The 21,398-nt window shown below is 52.6% G+C and overlaps 1 protein-coding gene across 1 annotated transcript; it reads right to left on the bottom strand.

The window, feature by feature from the left end:
- Positions 1–16: 16 nt before the first annotated feature.
- LONP1 (lon peptidase 1, mitochondrial) lies at positions 17–21,343 on the bottom strand. The gene is given in 20 exon segments (XM_036314492.1): positions 17–381; positions 1,408–1,572; positions 1,652–1,866; positions 2,522–2,687; positions 3,047–3,187; positions 4,641–4,757; positions 4,839–4,961; positions 5,353–5,440; positions 7,355–7,533; positions 8,270–8,408; positions 9,842–10,062; positions 10,353–10,436; positions 11,169–11,298; positions 12,051–12,112; positions 14,122–14,350; positions 16,254–16,373; positions 17,240–17,328; positions 20,901–21,167; positions 21,169–21,258; positions 21,260–21,343. Coding segments are annotated over 20 exon segments (2,886 nt in total). The 3' UTR covers positions 17–204.
- Positions 21,344–21,398: the final 55 nt, after the last annotated feature.

A 21,398-nucleotide genomic window follows, 5' to 3' on the forward strand; every position in this document is an offset into this window, starting at 1 on the left:
CAGAAGACACAGGTAGTACTAGAAATGGTCTTTAATCATAATTAAATAGTTCATATATGTCAGATTCCATGATTAAGTTGTAATTGAGGGCCTTGGGTTCTGGGCCACTTGCTGAGTCCTGGCTCAACTTCCCAGAGCCCCTTCCCCCCAGTGCAGTTTCAGCTCAGAATGGGCCTATCAGCACCTGCAGTGCCTAGGCCACCATCACCGCTCCACAGCCAGGGCCTCCGCCTGCTCCTTGGGGAAGGCGATGTCAAAGATCTCACAATAGTGCTCCACAAAATGGACCTCCAGGCCTTCGGTGATGAAATCAGCTAGATCGCAGAAGTCCTTCTTGTTTTCTGCTGGCAGGATGATGCATGTCACTCCAGCACGCTTGGCCTAGGATGCAGGGGACACTGGGTTAGTCCAGGAGGGGGAGGACTTGGTGGGGCTCCAGTTCATGGTAGCCCAGACCCAGTGCTCAGATAGGGGCACTGGTTTCTGAAGAAGCCTAGGGCTGATCTTGGAGTGTGGCTCCCTCAGAGTCCACCACAAATGACTGCCCAGCCTTGTGTGTGAATCAGCATCCATTGCTTTACCTTTAGAACGGGTGGGGAATGTCAGGCTAAGGCTCAAGAGATCTGGTCTGGCCCTGCCAAGGCATTAGGGTTGAGTCTGACCAAGTGTAGCAGGCTAATTTTTTTTTTTAAATATATATATATATTTTTTTAAATATATTTTATTGATTTTTTACAAAGAGGAAGGGAGAGAGTTAGAAACATCAATGAGAGAGAAACATTGACCAGCTGCCTCCTGCACACCTCCCACTGGGGATGTGCCCGCAACCAAGGTACATGCCCTTGACCGGAATCGAACCTGGGACCCTCGAGTCCGCAGGCCAAGGCTCTATCCACTGAGCCAAACCGGTTAGGGCACAGGTTAATTTTTAAGTGGATAATTTGTTATGGCCCGCAAAGGATGCTATAGATATCCAAATGACCCTTGCTGGAAAAAAGGTTCCTAAAAATGCAATGACAGCTGGAGAAAAACGTAATTTTGAAAATGTAGGCAAAACTTCAAATTTTTTGAGTCTTACAGTCCTGGCCCAATCTATACTAGTCAGGGCAGTGGGGCTCTGCCAGGAGTTGGACGCGGGGGAGGGGATGAGGGGCCTGCCCAAGGTTCTCAGTGCCAGGCCACGTGAGCAATGAAGCTGCCCCATTCCTCAAGGAGCCCACAAAGTCACTGAGGAGTTCATGGGGGGGGGGGGGGGGTCCTATGTATAGAGACACCTAGAACAGTTCAAGATGGGCTCTAGGTCCAAATCCCATGCCCACTATAAAACGGGCCATTAGATGGTCTGCTGTGCCTTACCTGTCCAAGGACTATATGGCAGTGGAGGGCGGGGAAGGGAAAAGCACTCACCGCAATGGTTTTCTCTTTGATGCCGCCCACTGGCAGGATCTTGCCTGTGAGGGAGACCTCCCCCGTCATGGCCAGGTTCTGCCGCACCGGCCTGTCCATGGCCAGTGACAGCAGTGCTGTGACGATGGTGCAGCCAGCACTCGGCCCATCCTTGGGAGTGGCGCCCTGGTGGGGAGAGGCAGGTGGATGGTAGGCCCAATGCAAGGCTGCGTGGGTGGGTGGGTGGGTGGGCACTGTGGCTCACCTCTGGCACATGCAGGTGGATGTGTGAAGTCACCAGGTACTCATTGGTGGGGTCATGCCGCATCAGGAAGGCCCTGGCAAAAGTGTAGGCAATGCGGGCACTCTCCTTCATCACCTCCCCCAGCTGGCCTGTCACCTCCAGGCTCCCGTCCTTGTCCTTGCTGTTCTTCTCCTGAGGCCGCCTTGGGGATGTCTCGACAAACAGCGTGGAGCCTCCTGGAAGACACCAGTGTGTAGGGGCTGTGAGCTCTGAGATAGATAGATTCCCAGGGTAGCCACTCCCCCTCAATGCTGGGCCACCATCTGCAACACTTCCTCACCCACCTCTCCTCAGCCTAGCACCTCCTCTGTCTCATGTCAGCGCCCATGCCACCTAAGGGAACCACTGTGCACTGGCCCTACCCTGTGTACCTTCACACAGGCTGCCAACACCAGGCACAAATTCTTACATAGCTTTAAATATCACCCAAATAAGCAAACTTTTTGTCAACCAGAGCCTGCTTCCTTTACAAACCCCCCAAAACAGCACCCAACCCCTGCCAGAGCAACCCCTGCCAGAGCAAGCCCTGGGCTCTAAAAGACCCTGAAGGCCAAGTGGAGCAATGCCACCTGGACACAAGTTCCCTCTCACCCCTTCCCCTGCTGGGTGGTGTCCCAGGGTCTCATGCTGTGAAGGACTGTCCCACATGCAAGCCTGTCAAAGCATCACCTAAATAAAGCTATGGAGTACACCTGCCACCTTGTGGCCACCTCTCCAACAGCCCCAATTCCCTTGGTCTCATTGTGCGCCACCAGCCAGCCAGAGGGTGGTTCAGGGCAACAAAGTACAAACTTGTCCCAGAGGACAAACGGAAGGACGTGCAGCACTCACCCATGGCGGTCCAGGCCAGCCCCATGACCACGCCAGGTGGCGTCACTTCATACATGCGTTCCACAGTAAACACCGGCTTCCCCACAAAGTCCTGTAGATTCTCAGGTGTCACCTCCACCAACTCAGCCTGACCACTGACAATCTTGTAGGCGGACTTCCTTAAGACCTGGGGCGGGTGAGGCAGGATGATGGGCAGCCGGCCCCCACTCACCACATCCATCTCCTTTTGCTTTAATTTTTAAATTGTGTAAAATGCACATCACATAAAAAATGTACCACTGTAGGCCATTTCTAAGAGTGCAACTCAGTGGCAATAAGTACATTTCACACTGTTTTGCACCCATCCCCACCGTCCATCTCCAGAACGTTCTCAGCTTCCCAAACAAAAACTCCCCAGCCCCTGGCACCCACCATTCTACTTTGATATCTGTGAGTCTGACTGCTGGGGACCTCACAGGAGTGGGGTCAGACAGCATCTGCCCTGTGTCTGGCTCGCTTCGGTCACATCACACCCTCTAGGCTCACCTTCTCCACCTGCTTCTGCAGGTTGCGCACTCCACTCTCCCGGCAGTACTGCTTAATAAGGACAGTCAGCACGTCCGACGACAGCTTGGCCTTGCTTTCATCCAGGCCGCACAGGGCACGGGCTTGAGGCACCAGGTACCGCTGGCAGAGGGGAGCTCTGTCAGGATCCTCCTGGGACCTTCCTCATCCCCAGGTCTCAGGATCCAGGGCCCAGCACCCAGCCACAGATCCCTGGCTGGTAAAGACAGGACTGAGGTGGACCCTGCCTTCATGGAACTCTGGTCCCTGAGGAAGCTGGGGTCAACCAATGAACGAACATAGAGTGTCAGGGCAGGCTAAAGGGTGGCACTGATGGTGAAAGTAGCCAGTAAGGCTTGGAGGGATGGTAACAGAGTATCTGGGCAGAGCTCAGTGGGTGCCAGGACCCTGAAGAGTGGGGTCCACAACCTACAGACCCCCAGCCAACCACCCCTGCTCCTACTACATCCTCTGCCCAGATCCAATTGCTATCCTCTCTCCAGATGGCATCTTAGATGTCACTTCCTTCAGGAAGGCCTCCCTGATTCCTGGGCTCACCCCACATACAGACAAGGTTTTGTAGCGGCTGCCCGGAGCAGACAGAGGCTCCATGGTCACCCATAGCCCAGCACAACTCCTGCTGTACAGCAGTCTCTGGACAGACAGCCCTGAGCACTAGGTAGGGAACAGAGCCAACTGACACTGCAGTTGGCCCTGGAGCTCCCAGAAGTCCTTGTGTCCCTGCTGTCATATCCCTTCAGGGGTTTGAAGGAAGCCCCCACCCAGACCCTGAATCAGCCCATCCTTCACCCGTTTTGAGTCCTATGGATGGAGGGCAGATATGGCAGGGAGTCCCAGCACCCCTGCCACCCGAGTCCTTATCCCCCCTTCCCCCTGGGGCCCAGTGCCGTCTCCGGGCTACAAAGGCATGGAGGGGAGAAACCCTTTCCAAATAGTAAATACTGCAGCCCTTCCCTATGCCTCATCCCGTGTCACTCTTTTTGGGCTGTTTCCAAGGTACATCCTATATAATAAACGAGTACACTAAACTCTTTTCCTGAGTTCTGTAAACTGTTCTAGTCAACTATCAAACCCGAGGAAGAGGTTGGCTGTAAGAATCCAGCTTACAGCTGGTTGGTCAGAGGAGAGGCCGGGACTTGTGAGTGGCTCCTGAAGTTGGGGCAGTTCTGTGGGATGAGCCCGGAACCTATAAGTTCTGCCGCTAACCCTGGGTAGTGTCACTGAAATGCAGGACACCCAGCCAGAAAACTGGCTGGTGGGGGCAAACACCCCACACCTGGTGTCAGAGGTGTGACATTATAGTTTACAACACGCCACATGTTTCTTTTGGCTAGACCTCATACTACACACGTGACACGGGGATCAGTATCCTGTCTCCCTCCCGCTCAGGTTTGATAGTTGACTAGAACGGGAATGGGAGCTCTGAGAGCAGAGGCACTGTGGACTGACTCCTCAACTCAAAGTGCCCAGCACTTAGTGTGCACTCAGATGCTCAAGCCTGAGCACAGTGGGGCACCCCTCCCCAGGGCTTGCCAGATGGGATACCTGGCCTCACCTCGGCAATGGCAAGCTTCTCCTGGGCCACATAGCCCGACACGTTGATCATCTCCATCCGGTCCCTCAGTGGCTCTGGGATGGTCTCAATGACGTTGGCCGTGCAGATGAACAGCACCTAGGGAGCCAGTGTGAGGTGCTGGAGAACTGGCCACCCTACCTCTCCTTGCCAGGGTCAGGCCCCAGGCAGGACACACACCTTGGATAAGTCCACGGGCACGTCCAGGTAGTGGTCCAAGAAGTTGGCATTCTGCTCAGGATCCAGCAACTCGAGCAATGCTGACGAGGGGTCCCCCTGGTAACCCCGGCCAATCTTATCCACCTGGAAGGGCATCAGAGGGCAGTTGGTGTTGGCACCTTGTCCTGCCCCTTGCACCTGCTTACCAGACACTGAGGCAGGGGAACCAAGTGGGCCCAGACCCCACCTGCACCAGGGACCAGAACTGGGGAAGCCCTGAGAAGGGACAAGAGAACTGGCCTCACAGCGTGACTGGGCAGACATGGGGTCCTCTGGGGCAGGAGAGGGCCTTGCTGCAGTGAGGCCGCCCACAGTGACTCAGGGACCATCGAAGCCACCAGGCCATGGGTTTCATTGTGAACACAGACTGCCTGGTCAGGGCTGCCCGGAGCTCTGGGTTAGGAGGGCCCTGGAGACAGGGTTTGAACCTCAGGGAAGCGCAGCCACAGCTCAGCCCTCCAGGGCGCACACCCACCTCATCTATCAGGATCAGGGGGTTCTCCGTCTTGGTCTTCTTCAGGCACTGTATGATCTTTCCTGGCATGGCGCCCACGTACGTCCGCCTGGGGAAGACAGCACGCTGGGCAGTCAGTGCCTGCCCCATCCACTGGAGGCCATGTGCGCACTCGCAGGCCCAGCTCCCTTGGAGATCCAGGACCTCGGTGTGCCACGTGCCCTCTGGGGGGAAATGCTGGCTACTTCTGGCCAGGCCAATCTGCGGAGCACTCAGTCACCCCAACCTCCTTTCCCAGCTCAGATTCAGGGCAGGGGACAGATTCACAGCCAGGTCTCCCTAAGACCCATCCCCTTAGTCAGCACCTCATATCCAGTGAAACCCAACAGAACAAGAAGGGCTGGAAGCAGCCAGAAACCGGCACCAGGAACATCCCCAACACCTGGGGCAGGAACAGAGTGAGAGTTGAGAGAGGAAGAATGTGAGGGCAGCAAGGGGACAACGGGTGGGCCATGTGGGCCGAGGGGAGCTTGGCAGTTTTCAGTATGACAACAGCAGTCAGTCAGTTCCCCGTCCTTGTCCTTGTTTGGAATCCCAGACTAGCATCAGCAAAAAGTGCCCACCTGCCCATCCTTCTGGGTACCTCTCCCCAATGACCTCCCAACGTCAGACCGCCTGCACTTGTGCAGAAACTAAGTCAAAGCCTCTTCTCACCCTGGGGAGTGGTCCTTGCCACAGCTCCTAGGCAGTCTCCAACTAGGGCACAGGGGGTACCAGGGTCCCCTCTGCCTTCCCTCAGGCCCACCCCCAACTTTCAGCCTCCTGCTCAACCAGCTCAGAGGTCAGTACTGAGGCAAGAACCTCCCCAGCCTCCCAGGTCAGCTCCCTGCACCCCTCCACCCTCAGAGTAGGTCTCCCAGGAATATGTGCACCATCCCAGCCTGGAGGCCTCCAATGCTGTGTGGGCCCTGTCCCTTCTTGACCCCTCCTGGAGCTCACACCAGGCTCTGTGCCAGGAAGCCGAGAGACTGCCCACCTCCCTGCGGGTTCGAGTCAGTGAGGGGTGGAGGTCACACCCAACTCACCCTGCCCAGTGGGTGGCCAAAAGTATCCATGTTTTCAGAGACAACAAAAAGGAACTTGTAACATGGACTCAAATCATCCTTAAACACTAGTTTGCCAGGGCTTGGGGGCAGGTAGGAGGTCATGTGGCCAGGTACAAGGGAGAACAGGAAAACCTGTGGGTGGTCCATAGAGATCACGCATCTATTAGTCATTAGGGAGAAGCACCAAGAATAGCCTATGACAGCGCTACCTTTTCCCCATCCGGCCTCCCCACCCCACCTTTGAACACTGGCAACCTGAGAACAAATACTAGTGTATCTGCTACACTTGTGTCTCAAGCAGTTTACACTTTTCCAAGAACCAACCTCCGTGGAGGCCAGCATGGCGGGAAGCCCCAGGAGAACAAAATATACTGACTGCTCCCCGGAAGGGTGCCAAGCACAGGGCCAGGTAGCTGTAACCAGTTAACTGCCACGATATTTTGAATTTAATTAAAAAAGGTTCCCCACTTGCGTCTATAGACGCTTATGGTGTACAAATGGTTAAGACCCGGAACACAGAAGATACCAGCCCCTGCTCGGGGTCTGATGAGAGAGGAAAGAATCAAGACAGGTGCTCAGGCCTCACAGGTGTGGGCTGGCCCATTCTCACTGGGGAGACCACCTTGCCCCTCACTCTAGTTCAGTCACTAGTCAGACAGCCCAGGCAGAATGGCAAGCGCCAGCCCTGGAACTCTGGTGGGGCTGCTGGGGGAGTTGCTGGTGGGAACTAAGCTGGAAATGCTGACAAAGCCCTCCCTAAGGGTCAAGATTTGGATCCAATATTTGAGCACCTGGATTCAGCCGGGCCTAGATGCCTCAACTTTTCAGTTCCTAACTCCAGTGTGAGTGGAGTTTACTACTTTGCCACCCCAATCACTTTAACAAAGGCAGGAGCAGATCCAGGAGGCTGGGCCTACCTGTGCCCCTTAATCTCGGCCACATCCGTCATGCCACCGACACTGAAGCGGAAGTACTCTCGGTTCAGGGCTCGAGCGATGGAACGGGCGATGCTGGTCTTGCCCACACCAGGGGGGCCGTAGAAGCAGAGGATCTTGCCCTGGGTCGAGCCTCGGAGCTGGCTGACGGCAATGAATTCCTGTGGGCAGAGGTGGGCTCCCATGAGACAATCATTGCCTTTGTGCAGAGTAAGGGCTGTGCCTGACTTGAGTCTGGCCACCTTCTGGTACTTTCTAGGTTTCTGGGGGGTGAGAAGGGACAAGGCCTGTCCTGGAGGAGCCAACCTGACTGCAGGTGTCATCTGCCACAGGGTGGGACGGCCTGAGGCACCAATGGGACAAGTAGATGCCAGGAGAACATGTGTGACTGACAATCAACTATGGATGACTACAGTACAGGCCCATTAGGCAGCTCCCCCACATAACAGGCTCTTTCCTTCTATATTGTGGATCCCAATGGCCTCCTCCTTTCTCCTGGTCTGCCCACGCCCCAATGCCCTCAGCCAGGCCTGTTTTCTTCCCCTTGTAAATCTTTGAGCCCCTGGAGTAGGGCAGGCTGGCTCTGGCAGCCCCTGACATTTCTGAGCCAATCCAACACCTCTGGCCAGGGCCCTCTACCCCTTACCTTCCTGAACCCCTCTGTACCTCCAGACCCCCACATTCACCAGGGGGCTTCTCTGGGTCTCCCCAACAGCAGGGAGGGGATCCTGGGCCCCAGCCCCCGAGGCATCCAGACCCATATGCAAATCCAGACCATTACAGACCACGCCGCTCAGCATCCGCCCTAGGTGCAACGACCAAGTGCCTGGATGTGGGGTTAGGCTGGCCTGTGCCCAGGACCCCGGGGCCCACAGAAGAGGGTATAGGCGGCCTCACCAGGATGCGCTTCTTGACGTCCTCCATCCCATAGTGGTCCTCCTCCAGCACTGCCTGGGCCCGGGCCAGATCCAGGTTCTCATCACTGTACTTGCCCCATGGGATGGACGTCAGCCAGTCCAGATAGTTGCGGGTGACGCTGCCACAGGACAGATCAGAGTGGTGAGTGGGTCCCCGCGAGGCACCTGGCCCCTGCTGTTGCAAATCCATGTGGCTGGTACCCACTAAGCCCAAAGCGTGAACTACACCAAGTGCACTTGGCTGGCAGGCTGGCAGCACTCTGGAAAGCTATCTCAGTGAGGGCCACAACTGGGAAGTATCCTGGTTCCCGCCACAAGTGCCAGGCCCATTTCCCAGACCAGAGACACAGCGAGCATGGGGACTGCTCAGGGTCTAACACCATGGAAGGGACAGTGGTTAGAATGGAGGGGACAACCTAACCCAGGGCAAGTGAGGAGACTGAAGCCTGGGTGGTGGCAGGTCAGCATTACCAAGAGGGTAACCCTGCCTGGGAGTTGTGTATCAGGGACAGGGGCCTGGAAGAGGCCCCTCAGTAGGGTCCTAATAAGAGACTGTATGATTAGTTCATGTTTTAAGGCTCTAGTTCAGTGGTTCTCAACCTTCCTAATGCCGCGACCCTTTAATACAGTTCCTCATGTTGTGGTGACCCCCAATTTCATTGTTACAAATTGAACATAATTAAAGTATAGTGATTAATCACAAAAATAATATGTAATTATATGTGTTTTCCAATGGTCTTAGGCAATCCCTGTGAAAGGGTTGTTTAACCCACAAAGGGATCGCGACCCACAGGTTGAGAACCGCTGTTCTAGTTTATAAACACTTGTGACAGCAGCATGAAAGCTCATTAGCTGCCTGAGGAAGAAAAGCTGGGGCACCTCTAAAATGGAGGCATCAGCATCTCCCACGGTCCTGTAGAAAGTGTCGCCCTCCCCAGACATCTTGAGTCAGGGAGGGGCCTGGTGCTTGGGTCCTCCCTTCAGAAGGGCCATTCCAGGACCTGCCAGTCCACAAACTGCCCAGGAGCAACGCCCAGTCCCGGGGATCTGACACCACAGGCCCTGAGCCTCTCTGCCCAAACCCTGGGCAGCCATCCTGACTCACAGCCACGTCAAGGCTGAGTTCCCAATAAAATACGCTTACTTCCTGGCTGACTCTCAAAGCAGCAAGAGGGAGGCCAGAGGACAGAAGCCAAGGGAAGAGGGTGGCCACGGGGTGACGGTTCAGGGACTCCTGGCTCTGGCTGGAAGCACTAGCTTAAAGCCATATGTCCTTGGGTTCAAATCACTGTTCCCGACAACCAGCTTAGAGGTCCTGGTCACTGACTTGACTTTCCTGAACCCTGATTTATCTGAGAAATGGGGGTGACAAAGGCAGGTTCCACACAGGATGGTTTGAGAGGACTGATGCATGTCACGGGCTGTTTAAGACAAGTGCTTGTGCCAGTGCCGGTGGCGTTCTGGGTCAACATGCCAGACCCTGCCAGGTCACAGGCTTTTCTGAGAGCCAGATGTGACAGAGGAGCCAGCACCGCTGCCCCCAGGCACTCACTTGAACTCCGAGGAGTGGTTGTCTAGCAGGCCCAGCTTGCTCAGCTCCTCATCCACAACGTCCATGACGTGCTTGGGGACCACGAGCTCCTTCAGCCGCTCACGGAACTTCTCCTCAATGGCATCCTTGTCCTCCTTCTCCAGGCCTAGTTCCTTCTTGATGATCTTCAGCTGCTCTTGCAGGAGGTACTTGCGATGTGTCTGCTTGATTTTCTCCTCCACCTGCAGGGCCAAGAAGCTGCCCTCAGACCAGAGAATACACAGTCCAGTCTTGGAAAAAAGCTTTGGAACCTTTCCCAATCTGTTCCCATTTCACACATTTTCCCCAGGACTCTGAACGCAGAGAGCTCCTCCCCCTCGAAGGGGGATGGTCAGATGGAGACCTCTTTCTCTGGGTTCAGCTGCTAGGATCAGTTGTAATTTTTAACCTAATGAGTTTCACAGCCCAAGTGCACGCAGCCCTCGGAGCACAGAAGGGCTTCTCAGCTCAGGGCTGTCCCCACCCCACTTACCTCCCGCCCCAGGCGCTGCTGCAGCTTGCTCAACTCAAACTCCTTCTTGAGGAGGGACAGGGCCTTATACAGCCGCTTGGGAATCTGCCAGAAAAAGGAGACATCAATCAGAATGGTGTCCATCTCTGCAGGGGTGGGGGGTGGGGGTGGGGGGGTTCGGGGCACTCAGCAAGCTGTTGCTAGAGAGAGCCTAAACCAGTGATGGCGAACCTTTTGAGCTCAGCGTGTCAGCATTTTGAAAAACCCTAACTTAACTCTGGTGCCGTGTCACATATAGAAATTTTTTGATATTTGCAACCATAGTAAAACAAAGATTTATATTTTTGATATTTATTTTATATATTTAAGTGCCATTTAACAAACAAAAATCAACCAAAAAAATGAGTTCGCGTGTCACCTCTGACACGCGTGTCATAGGTTCGCCATCACTGGCCTAAACTGTAACAGACCACTAGCCACACTTTAACAAAAAGAGGCATGCACCCCTGTTCCAACAAGCCAGGTTCTGGAAACACCTTCTACAGATAAAACTCCATCAGGTACTCAAGCTGTGTGGATCAGGATGTTTGTACAGGTGTTTGTAAAAGCAAAAGACTGGTGACAACTCAAATATGCCACCACTAAATCACGGGCACCACCTGATGGAATACTATGCAGCAGTTAAAAAGAATGAGGGAGCTGGATGTGAATGAAGGGCATGTGCTGCTGTGAAATCATCTCAAAAAGGGAGCTGAGGACACCAGCCAGCCCAGCCAGCCTGGGAAGCGGCCCAGCACGCAGCACAGGCCCGGCACAGTGCACGTGCGGACAACTCACATTGGTCTCCTCCAGGACATCCTGCAGCTCGTGGGACTCTGCTCCAGTCAGTGCAGCACCCATGTCGCTCAGGTAGATGGGGTTGTCTACCACCCTCTGGCCCGCCTGCATCATCTGCAGCACAGACTCTCTGGAAGGGACAGAGGGATACTGTCATGGGGCACGAGGACCATGACAGCAGCTGGGACTTCACTCCTGCTGGCCCTGTCTCATGGTCCCTAGCAGCATTGAGAGCCAGCATTGCATATGGGCCTCCCCAGCTTCAGGACCAGTAGGGCCTCCTTGTCCTAGAACAGCCGTGGGCAAACTACGGCTTGCGGGCTGGATCCGGCCTGCTTGAAATGAATAAAACTAAAAAAAAGACCGTACCCTTTTATGTAACGATGTTTACTTTGAATTTATATTAGTTCACACAAACACTCCATCTATGCTTTTGTTCCGGCCCTCCGGTCCAGTTTAAGAACCCATTGTGGCCCTCGAGTCAAAAAGTTTGCCCACCCCTATCCTAGAATCATGAGTGTAACACCTCCAGCCCAGATAGAAGCCCCCTGCGGCAGCCACATGGTAACCTCATAAGATCCCCCTTCACTCCAACTAATGACAACAAAGGCTTCCAGCCAAATCCAGATCCTTGTTAGCAGGAAGAAGGCAAAGAACCTGGGCCAGGTCAGCCATCCCACCCCAGGATGTCCCTGTTAGAAGGGAAGAGGTTCCACCTGCACAGGACTGGGCGTGGGTGTCAAATTCCTGCCCCCAAAAGGTTTTCAACCAGGACGCTCTTGAGAAAAATTTCTGCCAACCCAGGTGCCACAGAGAGAGCCCAGCCTGGCCTCAGGAAGGGCTAGCCACACATTCCGGTTGGGGAGGGTGCAGGACACCAACCTGTAGAGTGGGTTCAAGGCAATGATGTCCCGGATGGTCTTCACGATCTCAGCTGTCAGGGCCTGGAAAGTGAGAAGACTAGCATGGATCACGGGGTCCTGGGGCCAGTGGGGCAGAGGGGCACTGTGGCCCTAGGGAGACCCTCCCACCTGGTCCTGGCCAAGGATGGCCTTAGAGACCCAGGAGCAGAGCCAGAATTCACCAGTCACGGGGACACCGAACCAATTGAGCAAATACTAAAACCAACTCCATCTCCTTACACCATTCTAATCTTAGAACGAGGCGTTTTGGAGGTGGGGGGGGCATTTCTTACAGAGGGAGCGGGGGTTTTCTTTACTCTTTTATCACTCACAACTGACACTCCTCAACCTTGGCCACATAACACGCAGGCTGTGACTTCTTTGTCTGGGATCTGCCTGAGTCACTAGGGCTCTCAGTCTGCTCCTCCTGGAACCTGGCCACAGGTCCCTGTGGAGGTGGGGCCCTAGGCTGTGGACCTATGGGTACTGCGTTCCTTCTTGCCTTTGTTCCCTGCCACAGTGAGGCTGCTCTTGTTCTGGCAGGACCACCAGGCAGTTTACAACATACACACCCACACCTCATTTGTTTCCAGAAGGCCGGTTTGCAGCATATTGTACTCCAATGAGGGCACCGGTGGGCACGAAGCAAGCAGCCACAACGGCTGGGGTTTTCTAGTGTAATCTCGTGGCATCTAGTTATTGGATTTGTCCCTGAATTGCCTGAGTTGATCTTTATAGAAGGAAGCCAGCTGAAGGTCCATCGCCCTTGCGTGAACAAGGATGAGTGCACTGTCTCTCCAAGGTCCTCGATTCTTTTTTCTTTTTTATTCAAGCCCTTGTGTTGAGGCCTGACTTTCAATAAATCACAGTGGGGGAGCTGCTCTGCTACATACAGGTCGTCTACAAATGGTTCAGCACCGTTTCCCACGAATGTGCCTTGCATGACGGACGAAGGGGCAGCCCCTTCCCAGCCCAGCCTGTTTCCCAAGACAAGGGCTTTCTGCACCAGCCCCCCAGCCTGGTCCTCGATTCTTTTCATAACACCATCTATGTCTGCCTTTCCCCTACTACACAATCCTCATAGGAAACTCTGAAGCTGTGCTGTTTATGACATGTAAACCCACACCTCAGTTCGGCAGCCACTGGTAGCTATTCACTTAAATAAAATGGGCGTTCTGTTGCTCAGTTGCACCAGCCATAGGTAGAGTGCTTAATAGCCACAGGTAATGGTGCCGAATTGCAGAATATTTCCACCATGGAAGGTTCTCCCACATAGCTCTGCTCTCAAGGGCCCGGGTGGCCCTGGACTGCTGGTACAGGCCAGTGGCAAACGCAGCCAAGCCCCTTCCAGCACCCAAGGCTAACATCACCAACCAATCACAGCACTCCTTCCCTCGGAGCTCAGAAGCTGCCCCACAAAACTTCTCGACAGTGCCTTGGTGTCCTGGCTGGGTAGCTCAGTTGGTTAGAGCATGGTCCCTATATGCCAAGGTTGCAGGTTCGATCCTCAGTCAGGGCACATACAATAATCAACTCGTGAATACACAAATTAAGTGTAATAACAAATCAATATTTCTCTCGCTCTCTAAAAATAAATTTTAAAAAAAGAAAAGAAAAAACCACAGTGCCTCAGAATCAGACCAAAGCTATTCACTATATTCCTACCCAGCAGTCACCCTGTCTAGAAGTTGCACTAGAAGAGCAGGTGGAAAGACACTCCCACCACCACCTTGAAAGTTGGCTCACCAGGAAGAAGGCTGTTTCTTTCCTGTCTCAGAGCCCGAGTTCCCGAGGAATGTGCCCTGCTTCCCCGCCCCGGTGCACCAGGCTTGGGGGGAAGGCTGGAGGCACCTGCCCGGAGATTGCAGGCTGTGGCTGGACCTGGGTTCAAACCCTGCCTCCTTCCAGAGCAGCTAAGGACCCCAGTGGATTTCCTTCATTTTTCTCATCCCAGTTTCTCCCAAGGACTTTTGTGAGGAAAAGTGTGCTTTGCACTCTCAAACAATGAGTGCTGCAACAGGCTAGCCCCTTCCTCAGGAGTACCGACTTACCTTCACTTCCTCTGTGACCTGGAAGTCCTCATGGACAACATTCTCGACTTCCACCATGAGCACCTCGCTGGGGGTGCCTGAGTTGGGCTCCACCACCACCTCCATCTGGCGCCTGACACCCAGATCCTCCTCCACCTCCTTCTTGCTCCGCTTGGGCTTCCGGCGGGGCTTCTGCTTCTCAGCCTCGGCCTCCTCCGGCTCCACCTCCAGCTGTCTGCTGATGTGAATCCTGTAGCCGGGAGCGAGGCAGAGATGGAGCCGCTGAGGTTGGGAGGGGCCGTGCCCTAATGAGGCCCCCAGTGCTGATAACTAAGGGTCCTGCTGGGCACAGGGCAGGGTAACTACAAACTCTGGAGCTGAAGACTGAGCTATTTTCTCAGAGCCCAAAGACCAGCATCCGCCTCTGCCCTTAGACTCCAGCAGACCCATCCATTCCATTCCCACACCAATGCCCCACTGTCCTCCACAAACTGATGGATAAGACAATGGAAACCAGTTCTGGGGACCATTACGAGCTGCGACCTCGGCAGAGCCCATCTCTGGGACTCTGCCTCCCTCTCTTACTTGGAGCTCACCCCTTCGTGTTATTCAGGTCTCGATTCAAGGGCACCTCCTCAAGGAGGCCAGATCCTGTCACCCTGCCCATCCTCATCTCCCCCCTTCCCTAAAGCACCCACCACCATTTGATGTCACTTGTGACCTGTTTTCATGCCTCTGGTGTCCCCCCACTAGGGGTGCTCCCACCCTGTCTCTCCATCCAGGTGTTGTATGACGTGTTCCGCCTCCCCTCTGTCACACAGTAACTAACAATGGTGCCTTCCTCAGAGAAGGGTCTGACAGCCACCACAGATGCCTACTCGGTGCCCAGCTGTCATCAGCAAGGTGCACAGAGAAAAGGAGGCCTGGCCTCAGGAGAGAGGGCTCATTCTATAGGGCACCGCATTCTGTAAGGCAGGGCAGTTAGCAGGCACCACTGTTTATTAATTCGGACCGAATCTTACTCTCTTCCCTCTGGCTCATGAGTCCTTCCAGGACACAGAGAAACAGCCTCTTCCCTTAAAGAGACTAGCGGGAACAGAGGAAGGGGTGTGGAGGCTCAGTGCAGGGAGTGCCAGCAGGACTTTCACAGAATCAGGGCCCGGCACAGGCCCTTTCCCCAGAGTGTATCTGGGGTGCGGCCAGCTGACACAAGAAAAAGGCTAGGTGAGAAAAACGATGGAAGACTGAATTCAATAAATGCTGTCAGTGTCTCCAATGAGGGGCTTTTCAGAACATCCACTATATCTTCACTACACGTTATCAGCTTGTACTCCGAAATGTTCTCATGTGTGTTCGATCACAGGACTCTTGTGAAGCATCTCACAGGACCAATGTTCCTTGGAACACATGTGAAAAGCTGGTTAGTTCCTCTATCGCAGTGGTTCTCAACCTTCTGGCCCTTTAAATACAGTTCCTCATGTTGCAACCCAACCATAAAATTATTTCTGTTGCTACTTCATAACTGTAATGTTGCTACTGTTATGAATCGTAATGTAAATATCTGATATGCAGGATGGTCTTAGGCGACCCCTGTGAAAGGGTCGTCCGACCGCCAAAGGGGTTGCGACCCACAGGTTGAGAACTGCTGTTCTATCGAGAGCTTCAACCTTGCAGATTTTTAAAATTAATCGTGATAATTACAAGGGCTTAAACTGGACTTAAACATATGCAGTCCTTTGACAGTTAAAAATTCCATGGACCACAAGGAAGTGTGTCTGGGTGAAAAACTGCAAATTGCTAGGAATGACAATACAGCATTATCTGCAGGCACTTGGAGGAAAAGCAAGCCCAACTGTGAACAGCAGACACCTAGACATGAGACATGAGGCAACTTGCTACTTTGTTTTTGTGATGCTTTTTAAAATAACGTGCATTAAAGAAATGACTTCTCACGGACCACCCATACTGCCACTTTAACAAGGGAACTCTGAGAAGGGAGGTTCCAGAGATGACATGTCTTAGCCTCAATCTCCAGCTTTGGTGTGGTCACTGTAGTGTCAGGCTGCAGGGATGACTGAGAAGGGTGAGTCAGTGCTGGAACTTGGGGGTACTCAGAACCACCCTTCCCACCAGTGTCCCACAGACCCCCGAACCTCCTGTGTCCCATGACAATCATGCGCAGCTTGTCCCCAAGGTCCTGCATCTCGTGGATCTGGACAAACGTTCCCGTGTGGTAGATCTCGTCCAAGCTCTCAACCACGTCGGACTCGTTACTGAGGGAGAGAGACACAAAGGAACATCGGCACAGGCTCTCTAATTCCCATGGAGTGTCTCAGGCTAGGCTGGAGGAGGGAGAGACAAAAAACTCAACTGGCCTGGACTGAAAACCAACAGTGACCTCCTTGCTCCCACAGGGGCTCTGGAGCCCAGTAAAGTACCTGTCAGCTAAAGAATACCAGTGGTAACTGCACAGGTGAGTAGCTCCTGGCCATGAGGCATCCTGGATGGAATTTTCATTCCATTCCAAAATCCCAGGACAGAGCCTACTCAGGACACCCTAGACTTCTAACTTGGAAGTGGAACTAATTCCTGCCAGGAGTCAAGGTGGACATATCCAAAGCGGTGCTATCTGCCCACTTCGCTCTGTGCTGAAGCGGCCTTGCAGGTGTGCATGTTTTAACACCAAGGGTCCTCGAGGTCAATACCCCCCCACATCTTGACAAGGCATGAAGCCCAGCGCTGCCAGCCAAGCCTTCAGTCCAGGCTATAAAGCAGGGGTCCTCAAACTACGGCCCGCGGGCCACATGCAAATACAAATATTGTATTTGTTTCCGTTTTGTTTTTTTACTTCAAAATAAGATATGTGCAGTGTGCATAGTAATTTGTTCATAGTTGTTTTTTTAAACTATAGTCCAGCCCTCCAACGGTCTGAGGGACAGTGAACTGGCCCCCTGTTTAAAAAGTTGGAGGACCCCTGCTATAAAGGAACGCTTGGCTCCAGGCTGAGTCCCCTGTAGGCTCTACTTGGTTTCTTTCAGGTCAAGGGTCAGAGGTCCAGGCTACTTTAGGGAGCAAAACTGGTGGTGAGCTACACTCCAGGGCGACTTCAGCAAAGGAGCGAAGGAAAAATTACACTTACGTGTCATCTCTCTTTAGAAAGACGCCGGCATATGGCTGGGCAAGACGGACTTTCCTTCTTAGCAGCTCAACCAACTTCTTATTTTTAACCTAGCATGACAATGACCCCAAAGTGAAACGCAGGGTAGGTTTTCTAGCTGACATTTTGATAGCAGCTCTAACATTTTCTATATTATTCTCTGGGGACATGCTAATCTGATCGAGGTCACTAACCAACTTAGTCCAGGAACCCCTGGACCAAAAACAAACAAAAGACAGATATATGAACCACTGCATTCCTCGGTGGTTCTCCCCCTTCCTAAAGAAAACTCTAAGTAGACAAGTGGCCAGAACTAAGAAACTGATTTAAGGCTCAATTTCAAGAGCTGTTTCAGTGGCAAAATATAAGGCCTAAAATCTAAACTTTACTGATTTCATCAGTGTCAGAACTACACTAAATGTGTGTAATTCAAATATGGCCCACACCATAGGATGTTAACTTCCTCTAGTCTTCACTGAAAGTATTTCCCAATCACATCTTTACCCTATTTATTGATCGCTGAAACCCCCAAGATCACAGCACATTTTCTTGATGTCATTTCAGCGACAGGTACGGGGTTAATGATGTCTTAGGAAACAGCTGATGGGGGGTGGTGCACAGATGTCTTTTAGGGTTCAAATGATTTCTTTCAAGCCTGTGCTAATTCCCAGACTGGACTGCCTAAACTTGATGGCTCTCAGTCTTTAGCACACATAGTTTCTGACGCAGGAAATCTAAAGAGGGCCTGAGAGTCTGCATTCTAAACAAGCTCCCAGGTGATGCTGCTGGTCCAAGCACCAAAATTTGAGAACCTGTGTTTTAACTCTAACAGCGGCCCTTAACTTAGGGTCTGGGAATTCCTGTCACTATGGATGCATTTTTCCCTGGAGAAAGGTCCATCAGGAGGGTACATCAACCCAATAAAAATTAAGAGCCTCTAGTCCAGTGATGGCGAACCTTTTGAGCTCAGCGTGTCAGCATTTTAACTTAACTCTGGTGCCGTGTCACATATAGAAATTTTTTGATATTTGCAACCATAGTAAAACAAAGATTTATATTTTTGATATTTTATATATTTAAATGCCATTTAACAAAGAAAAATCAACCAAAAAAATGAGTTCGCATGTCACCTCTGACACGCGTGTCATAGGTTCGCCATCACTGCTCTAGTCTACAGTCCGAAGCCACTGATAAGAAGAGAACCTACTGGGGCAAATTAGCCCCATGCAGTCAACTACAGAAACAAAAGTAATCGGAGCTTGGTTAACAAGTTCAGAAACACTAACTGGGTCCACGAAAGTTTCCCTCATTTCTCCTCTGCTAACAGCTGACTGTTGCATCTTGGTACCTCCCCTTCTTTGGCATGATCCCTTTTCATTACAAAAATATGAGTACCACATGCCAGTCTCATGCTATCCACAGCGACTCATTTAACCCTCCTGGCTAGCTCCAGATGGACAGACATAACATCTTAGAACAGTGGTTCTCAAACTTCCTAATGCCACGACCCTTCAGTACAGCTCCTCATGTTGTGGTGACCCCCAACCATAAAATTATTTTCGTTGCTACTTTATAACTGTAATTTTGCTACTGTTATGAATCGTAAATATCTGATATGCAGGATGTATTTTCATTGTTACAAATTGAACATAATTAAAGCATAGTGATTAATCACAAAAACAATATGTAATTATATATGTGTTTTCCGATGGTCTTAGGCGACCCCTGTGAAAGTGTCGTTTGACCCCCAAAGGGGTCGCGACCCACAGGTTGAGAACCGCTGTCTTAGAAGAATCATTATCTCTGCTCGGGCACCTGCCCCTTTGCTGGGCTGAGGGGACCACACCTGGTGAACAGTCCTGGCCCCACGGACCTGGTAGGGTAGAGAGGACTGCTGATGGTGGGTCAAAGATGGGAAAGAGCTCTCCAAGGCAGGCTTCTGAAATGTCTGAAGAGCCCCACATAAAAGACAACAGGTGCAGCTGCTTACTACTGAGGCACACTAAGCACCAGGTACCATTCTAGATCCTTTACATGACCTCATTCATTTCCCACAACAACTCTAAGACAGAAGATACTATCATGTCCATTTCACAGATGAGAAAATGAAGGCCCAGAGCAACAGCTTGCCCAAGGTTACAGAACTAGGGATGGTGGAGTCAGCCAAAGGGTCCTACCCTGGGACCTCCAAATAACCACTACTCAACATCAAGGCAGGCCCTGGAAGAGCAGCTCAGGCAGACATCAGCAGCAGTGCAAAACAGGGGGTGGAGGGGCCTCTTCTGTCCCCTGCTCACTGGCTGGCTGCTGCCCCTCTGTTTTGTCCCTTTCCAAGGCATCCCTGAGATTTACTTAGCAGAAACTGGGGTGAGGGGGCGAAGTTGGAGGGTGAATACAGAGGCTGACTCATTGTATGACCTTGCTTAGACAGTTAAAGATAACCTTTCTCCTCCATGGACTCCAGTTTCCACATCATTAAAAAAGGGGTGGGGTGGGGGAGGGAGGTATTTGTGTCCTTCCTACTCTAAAAAGGCAAGTTCCTTGCACTCACAATGTTTTCTCTCTATTACATCACCCTAGTTCCCCACCCAACCCTCCCTTTAGGTTTCTTAGTCTGAAAGGACCTTGTTTCCTGTCTCTTTCCATTACAACATCCGTTCCTTAGGCACAGGGACTGTTTGATTTGTTCACTGCTGTACCTCAGTGCTGGCGACATGGTAGTGGGTAAGAACACTCCCCCGCACCCCCCGGAGAAGATTCCCCTCGCACCTTCCTCATCTGTCCCTTGCTCTCTTACTCCCTGTAGTATTCATTCTCTTCCAGCACATACTTTACTTACTAATCTTGCTTCTTGCTTCTCGCTAAAATATGAGCTCCAAAGGCAGGAATTTTTGTCTTGTTCACTGAACTGAACTTGGCACATGATCTAGAAATACTTGTTTAAGAAAGGAATTAATCCTGATCCCAGAGAGGCTCATCACTAGAAAGGCCACTCTGGGGAGTTAGAAAACATTTACCAACAACATCTGCAGAAAAGTAACTGGCGCAAGACTGCTTTTCGGGTTCTTCTCGGAGCCGGATGCCTGTGATGACACGCTAAGTGCACAGTCCTAAGCTCGCTGGGTCCAACTCCCCTTAAGACAGTGGTTCTCAACCTTCCTAATGCCGTGACCCTTTAATACAGTTCCTCACGTTGTGGTGACCCCCAACCATAAAATTATTTTCGTTGCTACTTCATAACTGTAATTTTGCTACTGTTATGAATCTTAAATATCTGATATGCAGGATGTATTTTCATTGTTACAAATTGAACATAATTAAAGCATAGTGATTAATCACAAAAACAATATGGAATTATATATGTGTTTTCCGATGGTCTTAGGCGACCCCTGTGAAAGTGTCGTTCGACCTCCAAAGGGGTCGCGACCCACACGTTGAGAACCGCTGCCTTAAGAGCTCCTAGAGGAGGAATTTGGCTCCAGTTCACCAAGCTAGTGATTAACAGACAAAATTCCAACTCCTGCCTTAGATAAACTTCGTGTCTGAAAAACTTTGGAGAAATGAGGGTGCTAAACTTTCCCTCGGCCCAACTCGCTGCGTGCAGAGGTGGGGAAACGGAGGACAACGGAGGAGACCGCATTACCTCGATAATCTTGATAAAGCGCGGGAACACCGGATTGCGGGTGACGGCGATGAGTGGCAGGTGCGGGAACACGTCCGGGATGGTCATAGGTGTCAGCGCCGTTATGACGGGACCTTCGCCGCCGCCCGCGCTGCCCCCCGCGCCGGCGGCGCCATCCTCCACGCCGCCCTCAGGGGCATCCTCGCCCCCCGAGAATCCGCTGCTGCCGCCCCGGCTGTTCGCCTCCCAAAGCCCCCGCCACTGACCGGCAGCCGTGGGGCCACGGCCCCAAAGCGCCCACGGAGGAGAAGTGTCGCAGGCCCGCCGGCCTCTGGGCAACCACGCTCCGGCCGCAGATTGCACCCGCCCGCCGGCGACAGCCAGCAGTGGCCGCCGTAGCGCCCAACACCGCGCAGCGCCCCACAGCCGCACGTATCCTGTGCCCGCCGCCATGGCCCGGCCATCCTGGTGGCGCACAGGGCTTGCGTCATTTCCGCTCACTGGACTGAAGTGCACGTG

The sequence above is a fragment of the Myotis myotis genome, unplaced genomic scaffold (assembly GCF_014108235.1).
Source record: "Myotis myotis isolate mMyoMyo1 unplaced genomic scaffold, mMyoMyo1.p scaffold_m19_p_6, whole genome shotgun sequence".
Classification (NCBI taxonomy): domain Eukaryota; kingdom Metazoa; phylum Chordata; class Mammalia; order Chiroptera; family Vespertilionidae; genus Myotis; species Myotis myotis.